This window comes from Cricetulus griseus, chromosome 3, assembly GCF_003668045.3.
Source record: "Cricetulus griseus strain 17A/GY chromosome 3, alternate assembly CriGri-PICRH-1.0, whole genome shotgun sequence".
In the NCBI taxonomy this organism is placed as follows: domain Eukaryota; kingdom Metazoa; phylum Chordata; class Mammalia; order Rodentia; family Cricetidae; genus Cricetulus; species Cricetulus griseus.
The window spans coordinates 130167120-130186690 of NC_048596.1; the positions used below are offsets into that span (position 1 = coordinate 130167120).

Here is a 19571-nt window from a genome sequence, read left to right on the forward strand (position 1 = left end):
GCTCAGCTGGCACTGCCCTAAAGGGTACAAGAGCTTTGACTTGTAAAGCTGCCAGCAAAAGAATTACATCATTGGTTTGCAATGTGCCAACTTGCAGGATGATCCAGGCAAGCATGTAATTGGGAAGGAAACAAACCCTACATTTGGCCTGCTAGCAGGCTTCCTGAGAACTGTCAGCAATGCTTTGTTTCAGTAATAATGATAAAGGCTTTCTTCATGCTGTCCAAGAACGGGGCCTGGAACATTCTTTGCCACATAACAGTATCCCCGAAGGTCCTGCTCAAGAACTCCTTGGTGCCCTTTTCCCTGGAAGGTGTCCTTGCCAACATGCGTGGGCACTCAGCATATTTCTGTTTGATAACAAAGCCAGGCAATGCCAGATGAGCTAGGGCCTTGTTAAATGTTTCCTTGGAAAATTAACCAGTCTGTGACTGGCTTGGACTATGCAGGGAGAACACCCACTAAGGTTGCAAATGTTTCTGCAGGAGCCATCTGAGACACTAATTGTGCATCTATCTGTGTCTGTCTCTAACAGCTGTTGCTGGGCTCACTTGACAGGGATACAGTGATGACACAGGGTGACAAGGACTGAGGAAGGAGGCTCCCTGGGGATAGAGGACTGAAAACGTGTACTCCCCAGTTCCTATCATGCCCGAGGTGATGTTTTTAGGAACTGGACCTTTTCCCAAAGGCCCTGAAGGCAGAACCCTCATGGATGGGATTAGTATCTTCTAAAAGAGGTCTCAGAGAGCAGCTATACCCCCTCTGTCATGTGAGGATGGAACAACAAGAAACCATTCATGAGAAGTGCACTCTCACTGAAGCCAAGTGTGCCCCATGCTGAGACCCTGAACTTCTATGCCTCCAGAACTATGGGAAATAGTTCCATTGTTTATAAGCAGCCTATGCACTTCACCACAGCTGCTTGAGTAGAGTTAGTCACCAGGACTCTTCACACGCTCAGGCTGGGCTGAGTCATCAGGAGGTGACCCCTGAAGGCAGAGGCTGCTTCACCTGAGCTGTATCCCACAGGCCATTGAAAAGCGATAGCATCTCCATCCTCCCTTCTTGAGTCACCACACCAGGAGATGTTCCTTTGGATGAGCAGAGATTGACAAGAGGCCAAAAAAGTGCTTCTTTCTTCTTTCTCCCTTCTGCCTTGCTTTGGCTATTTGTCAATCTCCTAACAGATCATGACTTGGGGATCCACATCCCAGAGGGTGGAGGGCTCCCCAGAGGCCAGGCACGTACACCTCCCTGGACACTGTCTGCACAGGTGCTTGCTCAGTGCCCCTAAGTATAGAACTAAGTTTGTAGAATTCTCCACTACTATCTCATACTCACCAGCTCTTTGTAGGAATCATGATGTGTCTAGAGGAATTTTTGAATAGTTTCAGGAGGCTGCTGGTTAGGACTGCCACAGGCATGATGCTTAGTCACTGCCTGAGGGCAGGACTTGCGCTGGTGGCCACTGGCTACAGAGGGCAGCATGGACCTCTTTGAGAAAACTTACTCCCCCTGATCCTCAAAGGGAAGAGGGAATCTTTCTTCACAGCCCCACCAAGGACAGTAGGAAAAGCAAGTCACCTGGCATCTGCCATACACGCAGAGGTCAGTCTCGTAGGGTCCACAGGGTGTGCCATCCAGGACCCTGTCAGCCACCAGCAGCGGGGACTCCTTTCCGAGGGGTGAGCAGTAGAGTTCACACGGCTTATCTGAGGAGGGAAAGGGTGCTGGCTGTTGACTGGGAGGTGGTATGTGGGGAATGTGGGGAGCAAGCACATATGAACAATGAACCCAAGGGCAGAACGATTAGTGTAGGTAAAGGACACAGTCACTTAGCCCTGTTCTTAGGTACAGCCACCTGCTCCCTTGGACGTTTAAAATAGCACACAGAACAACATGCCCTGCCTCAGTAAATGACAGAGCCAGCAGCTCTATAGGCTTCCTCCTCTTGGCTCTCCTCATTTGCAGAGACATGGCATTTTCTTTTCGTGCAATCATTAAACACACCAGCTGCACAAAGGTACAGTTGTGAACTAGCTTGCCTCTGCAGAGGAGACTGTGTGTTAAATCTGAGGCTGGGGCCTGCTGCTGTGGCAATGGGAAAGTAGAGGAGGGTGAACAAGAATGCCCCAGGTAGGGGAAACAGGCATTGTGGTCTCTGGGACAGTGGTTTCCCTAAGATTGTTAGGTGTTTCCCCTGAAGACATTTTAGTGCTCCATTCCCTATTTGCCCCAGCTGCTAGGCAGTGGCTGCAGAGCTGTGATAAGAAGCCTGAAGGTCCTGGAAGAAACAGAATGAAGGTCTAGAACGGGGACACAGAGATCACAGTGACAACTCAGGAGAGTCATGCCAGCAGCTAGACGGAAGCCCATGTTCCCTCTGCTTCTGGAACAATGTGAGTTTATAGAACATGCTAAGCTTTTCTGCCTTTGTCCATGCAGCTCCCTCTGCCTGCGGATCCCTCTTTCTACTTGGCTCTTTAGGAGGCTGTTATCAACGTCGAAGCTTCCAAACCAGAGCTCTCTCTCCTGCCACCCTGCCACAGGATACAACATGCACTTGGTATATACATCCATTCAAGCCCAGGTCATTGGCCTGGTGCCCTAGAATTGTTTGAGCAAATCCTAGATATAAAGGGATTTCTTGCCGGGCATTGGTGGCGCACGCCTTTAATCCCAGCAACCAGGAGGCAGAGGCAGGCGGATCTCTGTGAGTTCCAGGCCAGCCTGGACTACAGAGAGTGTTCCAGGACAAGCCCCAAAGCTACAGAAAATCCTGTCTCAAAAATAAAAAAAAAGGAGGGGGTGTTCTTATAGGCAGGTTCCATTGATAATGAAATACTAAAGACTAAGGTCCAAAAAACTTCAAATCTTGAAACTTTCTGAATTCTCATATGACATTACAAATGGAAAATTCCACACCTGCCCTCATGTGATAGAAGTCAAAATACAGGTACACTAAATAAAAAATGTAAGGTTATGTTTATGCTATGTGTATAACATGTATATATGCCATGAATAAAATTCATGTTTCGATTTGTGTCCCATCACAAAGATATCTCCTTTTGTATATGAAAATACTGCCAAGTCCAAAATAGTCTCAGTTTGAAAGACTTCCAGGTGCAAATATTTTGGAGAAAGAGTTTCAGTGAAGTACAGGAACCATTAGGGGACAGGGGGCATGTTTCCATCTCCTGTCCCTAGATCAGAACTAGAACTGCAGCTCACAGGATTTCGTAAATGTACTTGAGCAACTGGATGGTTCACATCTCTGTAAGAGTAATGCGCCTTCTTGCCTCTTCTACCACCCAACTCTATGGGATTTATGGGATTGTTTTGAAAGGAAACCTTTAGAGAGCCACAGAGACCTTATGCTACCTTGCTGGGCTCTTTGTTTCCACCAGCCTTCCCCAGTGAGTCATTTTTGATGGCCTCTGACAAGCAAGGGAAAGGGACAGAGGGTTTGGCAGCTGATGTGGCATTGGAGGGTCTTGACATTCCATTGGAGAGGACTTGTTAGCAGACATGCTGTCTTACTCAGTCTCAAGGGTTTGCATGATTGCATGACAGCCCATGATCAACCAGCTCTGTCAGGAAAGTATGAGAAAGCTCCTCCGGGGACTCAGGTTCAACTCAGTTCTATAAGGTTGGAAGTGAAAAATTGACTTTGAAGAGTTAACAAAGGTCTAGTCTTTCCTAGTAAGCTATCAAGCATGGCCGGAGCATTGTACCCCAAGCGCTCTATAGGAAGTTCTAAAAAGGCAATGAGTGACACATGCTTCTTGAGGCCTTTGTGGTCTGATGGACTGGTGTGGAGTAACCCTTGCATGAGACAGGTCACATGACACAATTCCAATGTGAGCACACAAAGAGCAGTGCCTGTTCTAGAAGGAATGCCTTGCTTCCTGGTAGGCAGTTGGAAGTGGCTATCCCTGTTTAGAATAAATGACCCAAGAAAGTAGTCAGTGATAGAAGAACTATGAAAAGAGATGGAGACAGAGACAGAAACGGAGACTGAGGCCAGCTTCTAAGAAGCTTATCAGATGGGATTAATGAGAGGTTATCACAGGTTTGAGGTTCCCTGTAGCCTTAGGGGTACAGCACAGTTCTGCAGTCTGAATGGACAGTGTGTCTCCTGTATACCAGTGGCACATTCTATACCATTTCTAGGTCTCATTGTGAAGAAGCAGCTTGAAACTGTGGGTCTTAATTCCCTTTGGACTAATGTGTTGATGTGACCCTGGGGGAAATGAGGTTTAAGGTGATTCATTTGATAGTAGTAATGATAATGATGACGAAGTGATAAGGAAAAATTATAGGCATTTGCCATCTTCTACATGCCAAACCACACACTAAGTAGTGTTGCCAGTATTGAGTGTAGTGTATGTTGTCACTGTTCCACTGTGCTCATACAGTACCTACATTTTCTCCAGTTCCATCTTAGTGTTCTTTTGACCATTGCTGTTTACTCTGAATGACGAACCCTCAGGGACCCTGAATACTAAGGGATAAAATGGTACTGCTGAAAACAAACCACAATGTCCATAAATATTTATGGTTTTGGCTTCTACATGTATGTTCTGGTTTGAACAGAAATGGAAGTGGTATTTGGGTGAACAGCAGAAGCCGTTCTGAGGGAAGCTGGAGTCTGTGGAAAGTTCCAGAATGGAAAGGGATAAAAGTTATTTGTTTTGGTTCTTTGGTGCAAATTTCAGAGACACAGAGATCTCTGAATCAGGGGAAGTAACTTGGATGGACAGACGTTGGCTGTGGTCTTAGACATGGCATTCTACTGAGCTCTTCCTGCCCTTAACTCTGCAGTGTGCAGAGGCTGCCCTTCCAGGCTCGGGCAGCCAAGGGCTCCAGGGCTCTAGAACAGAGGTCAGAGGTAAAGGGTTCTTCACTGACTAGAACTCCATGCATCTGTCCACTCCCGCCCCCCCTCCCCCACCTCGAGGCTTATGCTCAGAATGCAGGGTGTCCCTATTTCTAGCAAGGAATAGTTATTTCTCCCAAAGGAAATGAGGATAGTCTTTTTTTAATCATGAGAAAGGGGCTCAGAATTCATTATAACTCTCTGAAGAGTCCCCTCCAGGCTACTATGAGTGGGAAGTTAAATCTCCAAGATAAAAAGACCCCATTAACTAACATGAGGTGGTGCGTTTCTGCTCCAAGCACAGTTAGAGAGTGTTTGTTTTGCTGTTGTTGTTTTTTATTTTATTGTTCCATTGTTGTTTGTTTACTATGTAGCTGTGGCTTTCCAGGAACTATGTAGACCAGGCTGGTCTTGACCTTGCAGAGATCCACCTGCCTCTGCCTCCTGAATGCTGCGATTAAAGGCGTGCATGCACCACTATGCTTCCTAGGAATATAGAAGGCGATGGAAATCTTTAAAGTTGCACAGCCACACACAGCAAGGAAAGAAGCCTGGAACATGTCTCCCGCGTCGATGGTGTGTACTTACATGGAATTCTGGCGGAGGATGGTGTGTAGTGAGATGAAGTCTGACTGAAGCTTCTGTCTGGCTTCTCAGAGGAAGCTACAGCTAGAGCAAGATGGGCTCCGAGGCTTGAGAGCAAATCATCAACTTACAGAGGTCTGGAATTCCTCCTGAGCTCCACTCGGACCATGGGACATTGTGGCTCACATACTGCTCTCTCTCAGACTCAGTTACAAAGTCTTGCTGAGGCAGAGTCTACCTAATGTTGAGGCCAGTTGAGTCCTCATCCTAGCTCTGTCTTGTTTTCTGTCTTGGCTGCTCAATCTTCTCTCCCACAAGCTAACCACCAGAACTTCATAACCAGGCCCTAGGTTCCAGGTTTTTGCTGATTGGGTCAATAGAGTGTCACCTGATTATAAACCGACCAATCAGAGTCTATCCTCACAAGCCACACCCCATAGATCGGTCTCACTTAACTGAACAACACTCACCACGTGGCCACAGTCAGAATGACCAGTCTTTTTCCTGATAACTCAACATTGGAACTCTGTGATATAGAGAGACCATGTCTCATGGCTGGTAGCCATGGAGAAGGCTTGGCTATCTTATTGTAATTCAGAAATATGAAAAGCTCTGAAAATGAGTGTTTTCTCGTATGTGTGGCAAACTATCTGGCTACAAAACTAGCCTTCCCTGACAGGAGTGAATAACCGCCTTATTAGGGCCTCCTGGCAGGCTGTCATGTGCCCCCGTGAGTCCCAGCGGAGGTGTTAATATGTGGCTGCTGAACCATTATGGTCGTTCAAACATTCAAGGCTCTGAATTCTGAGCCATCACTGACCTCAGAGGATTCAAAGCTGGGATACAGATTTACTTAAAAGGAGTTGTGGGTCTCCCTGGTTGGCTGTATGTGGAGAAATTTTGAGAAAGGCAGCCTACAGTAGGAGCAGGGTTCCCAATGATAAGTCCTGGAAGCCACTGAAGTCCCTAATATCTTTAGAAATCTTGGTTCCAGACTCTCGTTGGGTGCTTCGAGAACACCCTGTACCTTTGTCTCAATCAGCTTCCATTTCCGGGCTGCTTGGTTGAGTAGGAGTCACAGCTCTGACCCTCACATTCCTTATTGCCTCAGATGGGGGTGGGGTGGCTGGGCCTGGGGCCGTGAGAGGCGAAGGAGCTGGGAAAAGGCCACTTTGTCCAGACACGGCTTTCTAACACTTCAGCGGGCATGGAGCCTGCTGTTGGCCTGGTCACATGGGTCTGAACCCTTGAACGCTTCTACTGTGACAGGATCCCACAGGGAAAGCAGAAACAGTCTGCTCTGGCAAGAGGCCACCCCAGAGGGCTTCTGTCTGAAGGCTTTTCCTCTTTGGGGTCTTTGCTAAGGAGAGTCTTTGTCTTGCTCTGGAGGTGGGATGGACTTGTGGTCCAGAGTCCTTTGGAAAGTCTACCTTGGCAAGAATTTTTTTTGAAAGCGGGGGGGGGGGGGGGAGGACAGCAAATACTGCTTTCCCGTTACTGAACTGTGCGTCACTCGCCAAAGAATTCTGCAGTGATAGCAGCGATGTGAATGGGCGGTTATAAGGGACCACGAGGAGCCAGAGCCCAACCACAGGGATTGCTGCTCTCATGGATCAGCTAGAATTATTGTGCCTTTTAGAAAGCAGGGCTTCAGAGGAACACTTATCATCAGCCATCTGAATCAGCCATTTATTATGTCACTGTTGCCCTTCTAAAATGCTTTAAAAAATGCCGGCTTCTGTTTATACCGAGGGAAAGGGAACTACATACGTAAGAAGTCATGGCAATTTCACCCCAGAGGACAGTGGGTCAAACTACTTTCACAAAGCCTTGAACTCACGGTCTCTCCTTCAAAGGCTAAACACCACCAGTCTGTAAGCTATCCGTATCGAATATGGCTGGCCTTTCCAGATCAAATGTAGCACCCACATTCATTTGTTAACGTGGGCAGAATGGAACAAGAGGCAAACGGGGAGAAAATGCATTCTAGGCCCATCAAAGTCCTCAAGGAGCCTCTCTCCATGAAGGGAGACTGCTACTGGAACCAAAGCACTCAGCTATTCAAAAGTTGTTAGCAGCAAATAGAAAAAAGTTTAAGATGGATTGTTTAAGTGAGACTTCTGCCCTAAATATATGACTCCAAAGGGGTTAAAAATGAAACAATCAAGCAACAAATAACCCCACACAGAGCGGAGTGGCAGTGGAAAAGGTTCGAGTGTTGTCTCATCACTAATGCCTTCTGGCTCTAGGAAAGGAAGAGAGGATGAAAGAGGCATCAAACCATTTTTAACTGGCTTTCTGGAGACAATGTAGGCTTGGTAACAGGGTGGATTTCATCAGAGTGTGCTGCTGCCCTGGACCATGGCAGTTTTCTCTGGGAATGTCTCTGTCCTAATCAGGAGTATGGATATTCCTGAGATAGGTGGAAGCCTGTAGGCTGTACATGCACCACATCAATGGCCAGACAGGGAGAAGTAAGGGTACTCCCAACAGCACCCTTTCATTTGGGAGAGGGAAGTCTCATGTCTTCTTTCTTTTTAGGAAAAGGTGGGGGTGAAAAAGCTGAGCTCCTCCTGAATTCCATTGGCTAAGGGGCAGCACAGCCCCCAAAGGTGGTGTCTTTTTTAAATACAAGGAAAATGTCTGGGAAATGAACTTTCCATTACTTTAGCAGTCTCCCCTCCCCCCGCCACTAATCAGGTACCACTGAAAACACCATGCACTATTTTAAAAGACAGCTCAAAACTGAGGGGTCAGCTTGTTGGGCTAAAAGATGCAGATCTGAGCACATGCCTTTAATCTTAGCATTTGGGAGGCAGAGGCAGGCAGATCTCTGTAATTCAAAGCCATCCTGGTCTACAGATGGATTTCCAAGATAGCCAGGGCTGCACAGAGAAATCTTACCTTGAAAAATGAAATAAATAATTAAATAAAATTAATTAATTAAAAGAAAGAAGGAAGGAGAGAGAGAGAGAGAGAGAGAGAGAGAGAGAGAGAGAGAGAGAGCACCACAGATTGCACATCTGAAGCTGTAGCTGTTGTTACCAGGGATATCTCAGTTTCTTCAAAAACAGCCAGGAACATTTGAACTTGTAATCGCATGTGCCAGAGTGGGTATTTCACAGGGAAGAAAACCAACATGGTACCAAAATTCATTATTCTGTAAGCCATTTTGAGGTTACAGAAATCAGACCCAGCAGCTTTATTGTATCTGTGAGTTCGTGCTTCCTGGCAGAGTATCTGAGTATGGAGAGCCAGTGGGTTATACTCAACTGTGTCAGCTTCAGGAGCTTAGATGTCACATAGCCTGTCACCTCTCATCCTCTGGAGCTTCTTTTGCATGCTCAAAGAGACCATGAATATGGAGGTAATTTGTGCCTGTTTTAGGGTGTGATTGGTAAATGGGACCACATTTTCAGCATTACAATACAAAGTCATGTTTCTCAAAGAGAAGGAGTTTCAGAAAAAACAAACAAACAAACAAAAAACCCACCAACCCGCTTGACTAGACCTCAGTGTGTCCTTGATGGGGGATGTCCTTCTGTAGGCTGTGAATATAGGTTTCTCTTATTGGTTGGTGAATAAATGCTGATTGGCAGTAGCCAGGCAGGGAGTATAGGTGGGGCTACCAGAGTAGGAGAATTCTGAGAATAGGGAAGGCAGGGAGCAGTTGCCAGGGGAAAACACCATGTAGCTGCTGCGGAAGCAAGAGCTCAGGCATTCTCCAGTAAGCTAAGACTACATGGAGATACATAGATTAATAGAAATGGGTTAATAATTAAGAGAGAGCTAGCCAATAAGAAGCCTGAGCCATTGGCTAAACCATTTATAATTAATATAAGCCTCTGTGTGTTTATTTGGGACTCAATGGCTGTGGGACCAGGCAGAACAGAAAATTCTGTCTTCATGTCCTTACCAACACTCTGGACTAGTGACCTACAGTGACTAGATATCATAGACTCTGTGGAGACATAGCCCAAAACCTCCCTCAACTTGTTTCTTGGTGCTGGAAATACTGTGTCATTTTTTGGCAGACAGCCTCCTGGTGGGGAAGAAAGTTCTTGGGAAGTGACCTGTGTTGGTTACCCTCTTTCATAGACTGTCCACAGTTCTCAAAATCTTCCAAGTACTACAGGCAAAGAGTAAAGCCAACCCAAAGTGAACCCAGGAAAGCAAAAAGGTGCACATGAAAGCATATCATTCTGCTCTTGGTACCTCAGAACACAAAGCAATGGAAAACAGATACTGGCGCACTTGCCCTGCTGCAAATGAATCTAGCCTACTGTCTGCCTTTATGGACTGTGTGGGGAGATCTCAAGTTGTTAGGATTCAGTTCTACTATTTGCAGGAGTAGGGCCATGGCTAACTTGGTCTGAGGATAGGTGTGCTCTTGAATGGGATTTGAGGGTTATGAGCATCCCTAAGTGGGTTATACCCTAAGTGGGTTATACCCTAAGTGGGTCAGTTCTTGGGGAAAAGGAAGAGGGAGGTTACATTGTAAGGGAGGGCCTTTACCATCAACCACCACTGCTGTCAACAGGCCCCTCTTCTTGCTGCTCAGTCGGTCATGGGCTTGGCACTGCTGGTCCCGGAAGCTGGGCACACCCTTGGGGCAGGGCAGGTTCTCACAGGCGGCATGTTCTACGCTGGCACCCTGGCAGTGTGTGCCTCCAGGCCCAGGGCTAGAAGGAGGAAGATTTGTGTTAGCCAGCTGGTATGGTAGAAACAGCAGGCTGGGAGGAGGGACTGGACTGTCTCCAGGGAAGGTAGGCAAGGTTTTCAGAGCAACTGGGTCTCCCCTATAGACAATACCTGGGTAACCCCAATCTCATACCAGAGGCATGCTCAAGTGAGCTGACAGAAAATGAATTAAAGGACTGTAAGTGACAGTCATCCCCAAACAGGATCCAATGAGTATCAGTTTGGCAAGACCCACAAATCATATCTTCCATCTGAATTGAAGACTTTGTAGTATGTAACCTTGAACGCCCCAAAGAAAAGTTTGGTACTTCAGAACAAATACAAATTTCATTAAAATGAAGACATTAAAAAACAAAACAAAACAAAACCCTTCTGACATGTTCTAGAAGTTGCCAAGTTTTAGGAGGAAGGAGTAAATAGTTTTTATTTACTTTCTAATAAGCAGGGTGATTAATTCACTCCCACACAATCAGTCTCTGGATGTTGGCCAGTTAAGTCCCAGCTCTGCCACCTTGATCAGGGAAAGTATGAGGTCAATCCTGTGACTTGACTTCCAAGGTATCATGTCTAGACTGACTGGACTGACTAGTAAGCAGTTCTAGAGAAGGGGCTGTGTTCACTGGCAGAGTCCACACATCTAAGGTACCTCAAGAATGGCAGTGAAAGGTTCAGGCATTATGCTGGCCTGCCCCTGTTACCTGGTGGAACAGGCAGTACCCTGGTCAGCCCAAGGTTCCATGGGAACTAAGTCTGCACGCAGGTGCAGAGGACCCCTTTAAAAATCAGGTCCCTGCCCATTTATGCTCTCTGTTTCCTCTCTCTGTTTCCCCGCTCTGTTTCCTCTCAGCTTCCTTTCTCTCTACTCTGTCTCCCACCTATGCTCTCTCTCTGCTGTCTATGGCGACCGTCCATGGCGGTCAGCCATTTACCCCTGTTCCTCTTCTTAGTCTCCCCATTCTGCCGGGCCTTATAATAAACTTATAGTCAATATGTCTCATGTCTCAGCATTTCTCTTTTCTTCTTTTTAAACAAAAGAATAACAACTTTTTTGGTGCCTGGACGTGGAAAGGCTCTGTCCTTGCACCTTCTCCCGTGGCCCGCTGACGGGCACATGGTAAGGCAAGGGTACCCTTACAACCCACTTCATCTCGGCTTTTCCTGGCACTTCCTCCTGCCTGCAGCAGCCTGAGATGCCGGAACTCAACTCGCCGCTTTTCCAACCAAGTATCTATGGAACTCACTGATCTGCCTATTCGCTGCAATCCGGTAAGATACCCAGAACCTTTCCCATGGGGCAGACCCAGCACTGTTCACTCTGGGTCCATTTTTCAGGACAATCTGTGCCATTTTTTGGCCTTGCCCATGGGAAATACATTTTTTACGGGATCTTTTGGTTACTGGCAGCGAATAGGTAAATGAGCGGAGTTCTGCCTCCCAGTGGGAACTTTCTTTCACCTGGGAATGTCCCTCATTGTTCTGTTTGCTCTATCTCTGACTGTGTTTCTTCTTGGTTGGCAATGTCTGCTTGAGACACTCTGAGAGTTTTTTGTTTGTTTGCTGGTTTTCATTTTTCCACATGAATGAGGTTTGAAACTTTTCTGGCAATTGAGAATGTGCTTACAGGGGTCGCCATCTGGACCATGTGCGCTAAGCTGGAGGCCACCATCTTGGTCATGTGCCATCCTAACCAGGTGACCTAGCTTAGGCCTGCCCACTCAGTTCAATGATTTCTTCTTTCACTTGTTGGGTGCATTTTCTGAGGGTCAGGCATGGGCAGTTTGGACCGCTGGGTCCTTTTTTCAGTTTCGGGACAGCTGTGTCCCCTTCGGGGCCAGGCCCCTGGCAACTCCCACGGGCAGACGTGCATCCGTAGAGGAGCTTTTTGCCGGTTTTCCACTTGCCTCACCCATGGGAAATGCATGGAGGAACCTTTCTGGTTTCATCCAACAAGCAGGTAAACAGACAAAAGTGGCTTACGGTCCCCGTCATTTTGGTCATATGACCTACCTGTAGGCATGCCCAGCTCCAGCGGCCTGTGCCAACAAACCTGTCTGCTGGATTTTTGATTTCTGCCAGATCTTTTTGCTTTTTATTTTATTTTATTTTTTGTCTATGATTTCTTCTTTCACTGGCTCTGTTGTTCATGGCTTGTTTACTAAATACTGTGCCTTTCCAAGGCCCTCTGTTTAAATCTACTCTCTCCTTTTAAATCTCCTGTCCATTTGCTACAATGTACGGATCAGAGATTACATTCTGGTTCCCCTTTACTGTTATCCAGTCCTGCTTGTCTCTGTACCTGTAATTTAATTTTATATTTATCTAGCTCTATATGCAACTTAAATTAAACTGTTAAATCTCATATTTCTAAATTGCTATATATTTTTAAATGATGGTAAACATTTAAAGTCATAAAGGTCTAATTTAACTATACTTAAAATATAAGCTAAGTCTATACAACTTAAATTTAATTCATGTATCTTTAAATGATGATAAAAATTTAAAATCATAAAGGTCTATTTCAAATTAACAAAATATTTATACCACTCAGTCTATCCTATAAACTGTTTACAAAGGTACAGCTTTTATTACAAAAAGGGATTTTTCTCTAACTAAAGGCAAACTTAACTGCTAAGATACTAAGCAGACAGCCCTCAAATGCTCAGAGATCTAGAGAATATGGCATTTAAAATGTTTTGTTAAAAAGCTTTTTATAACAGAGAGATAGGCCAGCTGCTGACCCCACCCCATTTCCTCCGAGAAGACTGATGGGCACTGAAGAAGCTTCATCTCGAGTCAGTGACAAGGCTGGTCACTGAGCAACCCTGCCCTTCACCTCAACTGCTACAAAAGTATTCCAGACCTTGGACAAGAGGACAATGGAATCGACTTTCCTTGTGTTGCTTGGGCCAACGGTAGGCAAGTCTTCCCAAAGTCTGTAATCCACAGGTCACAAGTTATCAGCAAGAAGGCAGGTGTCCTGCAGCCCACTACTATGAATGGAGGAACTTGGGGATGGCTGTCCATGCAGCCTGCTGGCAAGTCTCTGTTATTCTTTAATCATTGATTTAGGTAAAATCTTATCCTTCTCAAGAACTCTGATGCTTTTGACGACTGGTAGTCTTGCCAGCTTAAAGCAAAACAGATTCCAGGAACAGGTATTTTAGGGTTTATCTATGTGAAGATAGAAAAGTGTAAAAGAATAAAATATGTTCCTGATTTCTCTATTTCTCATGCTACTGTTTATAGTCAGTTCTACAATACCACTATATGATCATAACTACAAGGTCAAGATTAAGATGCTTTTCATTGTCCTAAAAAAATCTGTCTATTTTAAAATGATAATGCTTTTAGCCAAGTTGCTTCTAACATGAACAAGCTGCTAATGTGTCTAATACTTATGTTTCCACAAACTCTAAGGATTCTTGTAAGTTCCAGGGAGCTGAATTGGATCCAAACAAACAGGTCAGATTCACTCCAGTTATTCAATCTTTCCCTGGTCCCAGGACTCCCTTCCCTCATGTTAGAACTCCTCAGGAACCCCTCCCTCATCTTACAATCTTCCCCTCAAGTGACAGGACCTAAGAAAATTTTTTTTCTAAACTTAACCTTGTCCTCTGCTCTGTCAACATCTTGCCAGGTCTAAGAGGCATCAGGGAGTTCCATACAGCCTGGACTGCAATGAAACAACCAGCTACCCCAGGACGTGGCAGCACCCCAACCTTCTCAGGTCCCCCAAAGATGGTCAATGCCCCCCACATCAGCAGGAAGCATTCTTGAGAATTTGATGCCCTTATTCCTTAACCTGCCATGTCTAACACCCCACCTTTTTAAATAATAAGTAGAGGTGGGAATGAAAGGTTCAGGCATTATGCTGGCCTGCCCCTGTTACCTGGTGGAACAGGCAGTACCCTGGTCAGCCCAAGGTTCCATGGGAACTAAGTCTGCACACAGGTGCAGAGGACCCCTTTAAAAGTCAGGTCCCTGCCCATTTACGCTCTCTGTTTCCTCTCTCTGATTCCCTGCTCTGTTTCCTCTCAGCTTCCTTTCTCTCTACTCTGTCTCCCACCTATGCTCTCTCTCTGCCTGTCTATGGCGACTGACCATGGCGGTCAGCCATTACCCTGTTCCTCTTCTTAGTCTCGCCATTCTGTCGGGCCTTATAATAAACTTATATGTCTCATGTCTCAGCATTTCTCTTTTCTTCTTTTTAAGCAAAAGAATAACAGGCAGGATGCTGGCTGTGCTGGCCACAATGAGGCTTTGCTTAGTTTGTCTGAGAGGCCCCCAAAGTGTCCTTGAGAGACTCTGACCTAGATAAGCTCAAGGCTTCCATACATCTCCATGGTAACAAGCTCAAGGCTTCCATACATCTCCATGGTAACAAGCTCAAGGCTTCCATACATCTCCATGGTAACAAGCTCAAGGCTTCCATACATCTCCATGGTAACAAGGTCATGGTGATACAGTGTGATGGCTTGCTTTGTATTGAAATTCGGCATAAAAGACAAAACTGTGCACTGTGGGTATTTATACACTCACATGCCTGTTACCTGAATTTGTATTCACAAACCAAATATGGGAGGGCTTCCTCTTCCATTCCTCATGTTCACCTAGTACTCTCTGAGCATGGTTTTAGAGGAAAGATGTAACAATAGAGAGTGAGAGAGTGGCATTGGTCTTTATAAAAGTCTACCCCAGAGATCAACAAACCTTTTTAATGAAGGGCCAGAGAACAAGCAGTTTTTAGCCACACAGTTTACTGGGGCAAATACTATTGGTACAGAAGCAGCCACAGATAACATGTAAAGTAATGGGTGCAGATATGTTGCAATAAAACTTTATAAAAACATGGTGAAGCAAATGAGGCCACTGCTCATAGTTTGCAAGATGTCTTATGAACAACAAGCAGGAATGCCCCTTGCAGGTCCCTGTCAGCTTCATAAACAGTAAATAGTTCCTTACCCTAGAGGAGAGAAGGTTGGGAAATTATATAAACCTATGGCCGTTCAAGGGGTCATGAGTTAGGTTCAAGTGAAGAAATGGTCATTGCTTTAAAGTGTCAATGGTAACTGAGAGATGGACCTCATGTTCTGTTTTCTGTCTAGAACATCAGGCAAGTACACCTCAGAGAAGTGATCATATTGTGACTTTGACAGAACAACCTCACACCATGTCCCCAAGGACTGAGGGGTCAGGTACCAAGTATGCACAGAATGGATTTCTGTATCACAAAGCAAGTATAGAAGAAACAGAGAGGGACTGGGCCCCAACAGCCACATGGGGTATTGAGAGAGACACTTTCAAGGTAATAGGTAAGTTCCCATGACTGGGGGCCAAGAAGGGATGCATGATGTAGCACACATCATCTGGCAAACTGTTCCAAGAGAAACCATGTGCCCCTCTCCTTCATTTGTATGTTAAAATTCTACCCAGCCCCAATGCCCCAGAATGGTAACCTTATTGGGAAATGGGGTCATTGCAGATGCGATTCATCAAGATGAGGTTACTACAGTGGGTACAGGTAAAGGTTACTGCTGCTAAGCCTGATGACCTGTGTTTGATTCCTAGAACCCACATGGTAGAAGCAAGAGAACTGACTCCCGCAAGTTATCCTCTGCACTGGCACCCTCACACATGTGCACATGCACTCACGCACACAAGCATACACTAAATATATATGAAACATGAAGCATTAAAAAGTTTTTTAAAAAATATAGAGAGTCACACACAGAAAACTATGATAGAAGGGATGCAGAGATCTTGGTAAAACTTCTGCTCCCCAGGGGATACCAGATATTGCCATCAGTTCACCAGAAGCTAGGAGAGAAGGACCAACTGTGCTGACCCCCTGATCTTAGACTTTTAGCTTTGCAAACAATGAGAAGACCATGATCTTGTTTAAGATCTATGTAACCGTGTTTGGCACCCCTAGCAGGCTCTCATAGAGGCTTCAAAAGCACCAGGTGATGTAAGAGACCTCCTAGATGCTGAACCCTGAAAGCAGCTGCTCACTGCATCTCAGGCATGCACGAGCTGCCTCTCTCCACGCCATTGTTCATGCTCTGTCCTCTCCCAGAACAAACCTCCTTTCAGCCTCCCATCTACCTCCCTGCCTCCTGCCATTTCATTCCACACCTGTCATTGAGGCCACTCCTACCCTGTCTCCCTTTCCACCTGGAATTCTCATCCTCTTGGTTGGTCTGCTATGTTGTGTAGTTTTAATCAGGCTTGAGGTGGACCTCAATAAACAGAAGATCAGCATGAACTAAGTACATCATGAGTGATTACTTTAGAATGACAGGGGGCGGGTGAGGAGAGGAGGAGGAGGAGAAATGAGAGCGAGAGAGATGTCAGAGTGGGCAGCAGCAGCAATCTCCCTACATCCAGGGTGCAGGAATCCGTCTCTATCCAGACAGCTAAAACTGTCATCAGTAACTGTTTTGAAACGTGGGAGTGTATGTAGATTCCTGGCTGGTAAGCTGTAGTTCACTTTGGTCTGCTTCATCCTTTAGCAGGGTGGAAGCTAATATTCATCTTCCATCTCAAGCACTATGAGAGATAGTCAAGACCCTGATGGATCCAGGGTGTAAGAAAAGCCTTATTTATAAGCCAGATACCCAGCCTCAGGTTTCAAGTGCTGACAGCTGCTTCTGGCCACCGGGATATAGACACAAACTGATGTTGCTGAAGACCCTGACAGGTGATATGGCTTCCAGGGAGTTTTCAAAGATCTACTTCCCTGCTCCTCACCACAATTTTCCCCTGCTAAATGCCAGTCAATTTCCTGGATAGTCAGGGCTACATAGGAGAGACCCTGTCTCTGAATAAATAAATATGTGAATGAATGAATGAATGAATGAATGAATGAATGAATGGTCAGATACTTCTGCATTAAGTTATTTAAAAGCAACTGCATCTCCAGGAATTAGAAAGCTATGAAGCATGGCCAGGAAAAGATACAGGGTCAGAAAGATCTGCAAAGCCTACACTTTTACTTCAGATTGATACCTGGCTTGGAGACACAATTCAGCCATAAACAAAACAAAGGCATTCAAGAGGGCCAACCTGAAGCTACTATAGACTTAGATGTCCAGTTTTCAGCAAAATCCTCACACAGCACAGAGAAAAGTGTATCCCATTCAAAAGAACCAAACAGATCAGCAGACCCATACATGATGATGACAACTGCTTTAGAACAACCGACGTCAAAATGCGTAAGAGTGAAAGGAAAACACAGAGGCAGGGGTAGGCTGCATGAAGAGGAGACAGAATTATTCCAAAGAAACAAAAACAATATTCAGAGCTGAAAAACACAATAACCAGATGAGTTCGGAGCAGATTTTAGTAGATGGAAGAAAGGAACTATAAACTTGAACAGACTTTTCTGAGTTCAGTGACAGAACACACTGACCAAGAAAAACTGGGGTAGGGGGGAGAGTTTTTATATCTCACAGGGCACACTCCATCACTAAGGGAAAAATCAGGGCAGGATCTTAAGGCAGAGCCCTGAGGTGGGAACTAAGGTATAGATGGAATAGGAAGGCTGCTTACTGACTTACTCAGCTTGCTTTTTTACACAACCCAGGACCACCTGCCCAGGGGTGGTATTACCCACAGTGAGCTAGGCCTCCCAAAATCAACCTTTAATCTAGAAAATGCCCCCACAGAGCTCTTCGTCCCCAGACTGATAGCTGGGATACCAGCATGGGACTGATCCAGACCCCAAGAACATGGGTTTCAGTGAGGAAACCTTGGAAATCTATGGGACCTCCTGTAGTAGTTCAGTACTTATCCCTAGCATAGGTGTGGACTTTGAGAACCCATTCCACATACAGGGATACTCCCTGAGCCACACAGGGGTGGGCCTAGGCCCTATCCCAAAGGATATGATAGACTCTGATGACAACCTATGGAAGGCCTCACCCCCTGGAGAGCAGAAAGGATATGTGATAGGTAGGGTTTTAGTTGGGGGGTGGTGGTAGGGGAGGAGGAGAGGGTGAGGGAAGTGGGATTGTCATGTAAAACAATCTTGTTTCTAATTCAAATAAAAAAATCTGCAAAAAGAAAAAAGAAAAGAAAAAGAAAATTCCCCCACAGACATGCCCAAAGGTCAGTATGATAGACACAACTCCTCAGTTGAAGTTTCCTCTTCCAGGTGACTCTATCTTGTGTCTTGTTTTGACAAATAAACACAATGGGGAGATTGACATGATTAAGCTGGGAATCTTTTTGTACACTCTAAAGATGTGATTGGTTTAATAAAAATCTGAATGGCTAATAGATAGGCAGGATTTGGGGGGCAGAAAGGACACTGGGAAGAATAAAGAACTGCCAGCTAGATGCAGAGGAAGGAGGATGGGTAAAACAGAGAAGAGATAATCAGCACACGGAAGAATGTAGATGAATAAATATGGGTTTATTTAAATTATAAGAGCTAGTTAGAAACAAGCCTAAGCTAAGGCTGAGATTTCATAATTTATGACACATCTCCATGTCTTTTTTTTTTTGTGAGCTAGACACCCAAAGAAAAACCTGTCTACAATTAAGTATAAGAAGCACAATAAAAAAAGACTGGACAAAGGGAACAGAAAATACCCATTGAACATCATATAGTGTACACATTATATAATTTTCAGAAGGAGAGGAGAAAGGGGTAAGGAAACAAACAGAACAAACAATGACTGAAAACTTCTGGAATTTGAAGAAAGATACATAGCTATGAATAGCCCAGCAAACACCAAGTGGGACAAACATACAGGGACCCACACTGGGATGCGTTATAACTAAACTGTGAAAAGATGAAGAGAATCTTGGAAGCAACAAGAAAATAAGACAGGTCACATACAAGTGACATCTTTAAGAAGATTGTCTTCAGATTTCCCATAGGAAACCTTAGTAGACAAAACGGTAAGCTGATGTAGTTGAAATGTGCAGAAAACAAAACTATTAATCAAGAATTCTGCATCAACAAAACATCCCTTCAAAGATGAAGAGAAAAGCAAAAACATTTCCAGGTAAAAACTGAGAAACCTTGTTACCACTAGACCTGCATCAGAAGACAATAAGCCTAAGGGTGCAGTAGTGGCTGCATACCTTGGTGGTAACCAACAGCTCTCTAGGTGGACTTAAGATCCACTCAACAAGAGGGAAATCATGTCTGGGACTAGAAACCTTGCCAACTACCCAGGGCTGGTGAAGGCATGCATCTTGGAGGAGAACCTACAATGGTCACTTTATTAAACTAGCAAAATCTATATATTCTGAAGATGTGTTCTTAACCCACAGATGAGTGTAGTCCTCACCCTTCATCTAGGAAACTTTCTTTGAAGTAGATGGAGACCATTACAGAAAACCACAAAAATGAAAATTCAGAATTGCAGAGTCTATCTCAGTGGATACACCT

At 45.2% G+C, this 19571-nt stretch overlaps 1 protein-coding gene across 1 annotated transcript in view; it reads right to left on the reverse strand.

The window, feature by feature from the left end:
- The window catches only part of Adamts17 (ADAM metallopeptidase with thrombospondin type 1 motif 17), a 307289-nt gene that overhangs the window by 90934 nt on the left and 196784 nt on the right, over nt 1-19571 (reverse strand). The window contains exons 13-14 of the mRNA XM_027408107.2: nt 9983-10149; nt 1588-1715 (exon numbers count right to left, since the gene is read on the reverse strand). Coding sequence (XP_027263908.1) covers nt 1588-1715; nt 9983-10149 — 295 coding nt within the window. The remainder of the gene's footprint in view (nt 1-1587; nt 1716-9982; nt 10150-19571) is intronic.